Consider the following 7,032-nt stretch of genomic DNA (forward strand, 5'->3'; position numbering starts at 1 on the left):
CCACTCTTTCAGTAAAGAAATTTATCCTCACGTCCAATCTAAACCTCCCCTGGCGCAACTTGAGGCCATTTCCTCTCGTCCTATCGCTTGTTACTTGGGAGAAGAGACCAACACCCACCTCGCTACAACCTCCTTTGGGGGCTGATAAGTACTACACCGATAGAAATAGTTAAAGTTTGGAAGAGTGGATTCATTGTTTGGGATAAGAGTTGCTCCCTAAATTCGGAGGAAATTTTGTCATTGACTGCAGTTGTGCTAGAATTTCCCTCCAGAATTTTTGCAGTATCCCTTTTAGCTGTGCTTTCTAGTGTGTATGTCCTTGGATTGATGTGGCTTGAATTTATTTGTCTTAAGTTTGCTCAAATAAAATGAAAACAATCAATAGTTGAGTCATTCAAGTGTGTTTCCTACTCAGCAGCTGACAAGTTCTCCTTTATGGACCTAACTGGTCTTCTTTGAAATCCTTTATAATCTCGGAGGTTTTAACTTGCATTTTTAAGTTGTTTGAATATGTGTGTACCCAGTCACCACTCCTGTAATATATCTTTATAAATTCAGAGGTCATATGAGGCTGATATATTGCTTGTGTACCTTAATGTGTTTAACTTGATCCTCTCCCTTTAAATAACCACAACTACATTCTTCTCTGTAGTTTGTAATTACAGAACCTCAGGAACATTTGACAATGAGCAGGAGCAATCAGAGACTTGCTGATGAACATGTTAAAGAAATAAGTTATAGGTGATTTATTTAGCAAGCAAAAGAAGGTGTATTTTTAAAATAAAAAGGATGAACAAATCTTGTAACAGAACTTTCAGTAGCGAAAAATGTTAAGTACTGGACCATTATTATTTTAATGGGAAGAGCACCATTCAAGGTCCACATCTAAAATTGCTCTTAAGTCTATTGCTAAGGGCTGTGGTATATGGGTCAACTGTAGTGCCTTTAATGTGTTTTCTAAATTAGCCAGCAGATAAAAAGCTTAGCTTTAATGATGTATTGGTTCAAAGTGATGTTACATTTTGGAGATTTCACAAGTTATCTAAAAGACCAGTCGCTTCTAGAATTCTGCCACTTTATAAATTCGGCATGAAGTAAGGACTTTTTCCTCAGAAAAAGTATTTTTAAATATGCTTATTTAGAACAAAATGTTGTCAGTGTTGTTTTCTTACATCTTCATTCTGCTTCACTTATATGTTTTCTGTAGCACCTAAAAGAATATGGTTATATAAATAAGTTGAAAGAAGTGATGAATCTATTATGAAAAGTAAAATATATGTAAACACTTCTAACTATTCAATTATACTTTTTCTGCTGAATATCAAATCCTAATTTGATAATGTTTTTGGATAGCTTTGTCAGGTGAATGATTTTTGTTTCATTTGTTATCCAAGCCATTAGATGCTTTTGTGTGCATACTGTTCTTTTTTGAGAGTGGTGACAGCAGACCCCAGTCAGATTATCTTTCCATGTTTCATAGGCTGATTCTTCAGAGAAGCTGAGGCAATATGGGCTTTCCCACTTATATAGCCATCCTGTCCTGATTACCAGAACTAGGTCCTGTCCTCTGGTAGCACTACCACAACCACCACCAGTTCCTCGTTGGAAACTTTTCCGTCAGAAAAAGGAAACTGTTGTGACATCTGAACCTCAAGGTTTGTCTACTTGAAACACCAAAATAAATTTGTAATTACATTTTAATTATTATAAACATTTTCAGAGCCATACTTATCATTTCTTAGCTTAATTTCAATAGACCTTCCCTAGGGATTACTCTTTCTTTTTTTTTTTTTGCCAATTTTGCATTACTTCCCCTTAGCCCTATTATTTCTTAAATGCTTTGAGAAGTGTCTTAATTTATCTCTAAAAAGGCACTCTACTCTACCGGAGAAAATGAAGAGAGAGTTATCAACGCAATGCAGAAGCTCTCTGATCGGAGAAAATGAAGAGAGAGTGTTATCAACGCAATGCAGAAGCTCTCTGATGCAGAGCCATGAAAGCTTCTGAACACCTTTTAAGCCTTTAACATATGTGACTAGTCCTGCTGCAACAACCCATAGTTTTAGGGGTAAACTTCTCTAGGGTTTGTCTGTGCTGCATAATGGAGTTAAATGCATGATATGAGATAGCTTGAATATGAAAGCGTTACAGGCATGCTAGCAAAATATACTGGGATCAGAAACAGAGGAAATTAGCAAAGGCAGAATGTGCTGCCATAGTTGTTCTGAGCTACCTTGGATAACCTTACATATAGGTCAAGCACACTTTTAATACCTGAGGATCAGAGTGTTAAGCACTTATTTCTTCATGGTATGTCACCTAAAGCCACCTGTGGTTGTTCTCTTCCATTCAAGTGTATGCGATGATACTTGGAAAATAGAATTATTTAAGGGTGATGAATCCCCTATGGAAATTATTTGTCAAAATTATAGTATTAAATATTTCTTATGAATATATATTTAACAGGTTGCTTTTTTCCAGAGCCTGTGGTAAAGATACCTGAAGAACATGTTGAGATTGCTAGCCTATTTTTGAATTACAAATTGAATCTTATCACAATACCCACAGACGTGTAAGTAGTCAATGTAGTTTCAGCCTTGACATCGTATTGTTAGTCCATTTCACTGTGAAAACACAATGGCTTATGTTTACTTGTGTCACAGGGAAAAACTGCTCAGTTCATGTAGTTTAAAGCATACCAGGATCAGAGCATTCTATTGTTTTATTGATGTCACATAATTAATTGGCAATCAGTGAATTGTACATTTAGGATCAATGTCAGCAATATAACAGATAAACCACTATACTAGGCGCTTACAAAATGTTAATAAACACCTACAGACTTCTGAACGCCTTTCTGTAACTAATCCCAAGAACTTGTAATCACGCACACAGAGACGTACACATGCAATTATATGCATCCTCCCGGCATTCTGGGTTACAAGCACACCTTCTCTTTTGGGAGTGCAGGTTCTTCTACTTGCACACACCTGCTACTGGAGATGCAAGTTGGGATGCTCTAAGCTTTATATGCTGCTCCCTACAATCTGCTAATCTACACACTGGTGAGAAAGCCCACCAGGAGGTGGACATGCACACACCTGAGGGGTGGGTCCCTACTTGTCACACCCTGTGTGGACAGTCCCCTAGGTGGATGCACACTTCCCAGGGCATCTGACATTGAAGGGCAGGGAGCTCTGTCAGGCAAAAACACTTTGCCAGTTTCTTTACTCAGTGGGCCCAAAGACGTAGATATTCAGTAGATCACTTCCACCAGAAATAGAATATTCTTTGATATCTTTCAAATTTTTCTTCAAACTACTGGTCTTTTTCAATTCTTGCACATAACAAGGATGTCATTGACAGGCCGGTCAGTACTTTCATGGGCGTCACATATCTGGCATGGAACAATTAATGTTAATGCTTATGAATAAAACAGGATGTTATCTGTTCATTATAGTTGTTACAAGAAGCCTGAGAGTGCAGGTGAAGCAGCTCATGCTCAAAACAACTTCGTATAAATGCCTTGTGTTAAAGACTGTTTGGAAGTCCTATAAACCCTTGAAAACCAGGGTCTTTAAACAGGGCAGGGTGTCTTAGAGAAGAAGTTTCAGAAATTGATGTATGCACCACTTCTAGTCAATATTCAATATTCAGCATAGTACTTGCTCACTGACAAGAAAAGAAGGATTACCATTAAGTGTATCAGGGCCTTATTTTTTTTCCTATCACCCACTGCATAGTACATTACTGTCAGGCTTCAGCTTATCATACGAACATTCGGTAGACAACTGCTAGAGTTATTATCTCCTCTCTTTTATTCTGACTGAACTCCTGACAGAGGAAGCATTTAATGTATCACGTACCAAGTGAGCACCAAAAGGTTTATGTTATTTTGGAGGATATTTCTTTTCTCGAGCCCGAGTCCAACAACAATTTGTAAATTGTTGGAGGTGTGTGTATTTTTTTAAGGTGTGTACACCTTTTGTTAAGTACATCTCTAAGTAAACTGAATAAATTACATACTTGACAGGTTCTGCATTTTGATCATCATGATTGGATGGGTTGATAATAAACTAGTTAGATTTTTTTTGTTTTTTTGAACAGCAGCGTTTGTCCATGGAAGAAATGACCTTGGAATATTCTGGCAATATCATTGTTTTGCTGATACAGTTGCATTTTACTGGTTAAAAAATACATTAAATTACTTATTGTTTGTTTTCAAATAGTAGGAGTAGAAATACAAAGAAATGCTCTAAGACATATCGATTAGTAGGTTATTAAAAGAATGAGAGAATAATAAGTAAGATGTTGCAGTACTTGCATGTTAACATGTTTTATATTGTTTTTTCATATGTAATAGATTGCTTCATGGTCAACTTACCCCATTTTGTCAAGGACAGTTTATTTAATGTGCTAAATTTCCATGACAATCAGCTAATTTAATCTCTTGTGATTTAATTAACAGGTAATAACCAAAAATATATAGAAAGTATTAGCATTTCATTAAAGTAATATAGCTGCTGAAATAAGATAATAGACATAGATACACAATTTGGACTGAAACTGTTTTTAATCTCTTGCTTTCATTCTAATAAAACCTTTTGCAACATTCAAAGGGAAGATAATTGTGACTGTGTTACTGCTAAAGATCTTGATATTTCATTATCTTAATCCTTAAGAAGGGGGCTAGGTAACACATGCTTACATTTTTCTCTGTTCTTTATTGCTGCAATAACACAATTAGGTATTTATGTCTAATTGGCATGTGTGCAACATTGTTTTCATCTTGTTCTCCTAGTTTGCTGAACAAGCCGAGTTACTTATATTTCCATCAGTTTTTACTTCTGCCTCCACTGAAGTAGCGACAGAGCTTTCTTTTACAATAGCCAGAATAGGCCTTGCACAGGTTTCCTTGGTTATTCTGTGTTTTAGCTGTCTGGTAGCTATGGAGACCCATTTTGAGGGAAAAGACAAAAAACTATTCTGACACAAAACATTTTTTTTTGCCCTGCCTTTATTTAAGTAGTGCACATTAGAAATGTTTTTCTTGTCTAGGGGCCATAGAAATTTATTCACTTCTGGCGTTATCATCTAGTTTTCCTCAGCTGACTTGGGTTTTGGTTTTTTGAGGGTTAGTTAAGAAGGCAACAGTTCACATCTTTTGACTGTAGAGATGTGGGTAGTGCCTAGCCATATATGTATATACATGTATGAATATATGTATCTATAGATTTTGTGCTGCCCTATTAAGCTGTCAAAATAAGGGAGGCACAAATTATTTTGACAAAATTCTGTTAAGAATAGTAGTTATGAAGACTGTCATTTGAAAGTAAATATATGGATTAAAGTGTTTGAGTTTTCTTTTATTATTTAGCCACTTTCCACAGCCTACCATCAAAAAAGGATTTCATTCTGTATCCTGTCTCCCTTCTGTTACTGAAAGTGATGAAAATGTAAGTGACAGTAATGTGGATATGAATCAAAGTGGGAGACACTCAAATGCAGAAGATTATTCTCAGGTAATAATTTTCCTAATTTTTTTTAACTTGACCTAGTTTTATATTCTGAAGTATAGTGAAAGGCAAAATAGAAAATACTTAATACTTAAATATAGGTTTTTAAAGACCTTTCAGTAAGCTTTTCCCTGGTAATTAAATAATTTCCCTGCTTTTTGGAGGGAAATTATAAATATATAAATATAAAGTTATAAATATAACTTTATAGTTATATTGATGTGTACTGGGTGGGAAATCTTTCCTAATGCATTTCGTTTTAACCTTATTTTTTTATTATTTATTCCTCAGATTCTGAAAGTCCTGTTGCTAACACTACAAAATATTTTGGTTTTGCTCTTTAAAATCATTTGATGGGAGAGTCTTAAGAAGATAGTCAGGGGTCTTTATAAATAAATGTTTACTTCATGTTACAATTAGTGTATTTGATGTACAGTGAAGGATGTACCTAGGCATGTGGCTACTTGAAAAATGTAAACTTTATAAACTTATGCCTTAAAAATGTCATCCTCATTTGGTTCTTAATTGAAAGACTTCAGGCTAGATCTAGAAAAAGAGTTAAGACTTCAATGTTGAGTTTGCTGGCTCTTAAATTTCAGAAGCTTTGCCTTCTAAGGGAATCCTCAGCCATGAATTGGATGCTCAAGCTTCCTGAGCGAAATATTTTGTATAGAGAAATAATTCACAACATAGAGAAACAGAGACTTAAATATTCAAATAAACAAGCAGAGCTCCACTGAAGTTATTTCATTTGCTCAACACCTACAAAAGAATCTACTTTGGCAGTGCCAATATGTCTTCAATTTCATCCTTATTGCAGCAAACACTGCTCATAAGAGCATCTGATAGCATTTCTCTTTTTAACTTTAAGAAAATTGAGGGAAAAAGCAGTCTAGGCAATATACAAATGCTTTCAATGAAGTTATACTCAAAATCTGGATCCAGCTCAATAAACCAATTATACTTTGGGGAAGATGTAGTCTCAACTTGTAAATGTTTACTACAGTTCTCCCCCCTACATTTATTTTCTGTTCCAAGAATGAGTACTTCTTCTGTATCTGTTACATTCATTATGATTACAATATAGAAAATAATTCAAAAGAACCTATAAAATGTATTCATCCATAGTGCTGCATAAAGGAAAAACAGCAACAAAGTCCTTATCCTCACAATCCTGTAGTAAGGATGACCCAATTATTTTAAAATTTCTACTGTTCTTTTCTGGAACAAACTGATAAATATACTTGAGGATAACATTTGTGGTATTTGGTTGATGTATAGTGATTGCCTGTAGGGTTACAAAATGTGTCTGAAGACCAAAGACATACTGTTAAGGATAGTATTGGATATCTTCATGAACAAAGAAAACATAATTTAGTTTGGTAAATTTTGAAATAAAAGGGAAATAATTTTCTGTGTAATTTTTGGAGGGTCTATTTATATGTTTCCTCTTCAGAGTATATGTCATGGTTTAACCTCAGCCAGCAACTGAGCACCACACAGCCACTTGCTCACT

At 35.2% G+C, this 7,032-nt stretch overlaps 1 protein-coding gene across 1 annotated transcript in view; it reads left to right on the forward strand.

The window, feature by feature from the left end:
* ADGB (androglobin) overlaps positions 1–7,032 on the forward strand; it is a 149,397-nt gene that overhangs the window by 56,451 nt on the left and 85,914 nt on the right. The window contains 3 exon segments of the mRNA XM_009281545.1: positions 1,481–1,655; positions 2,482–2,572; positions 5,378–5,522. Of these exon segments, the coding sequence (XP_009279820.1) occupies positions 1,481–1,655; positions 2,482–2,572; positions 5,378–5,522 (411 nt within the window).

Source organism: Aptenodytes forsteri, unplaced genomic scaffold (genome assembly GCF_000699145.1).
Source record: "Aptenodytes forsteri isolate BGI_AS27 unplaced genomic scaffold, ASM69914v1 Scaffold82, whole genome shotgun sequence".
In the NCBI taxonomy this organism is placed as follows: domain Eukaryota; kingdom Metazoa; phylum Chordata; class Aves; order Sphenisciformes; family Spheniscidae; genus Aptenodytes; species Aptenodytes forsteri.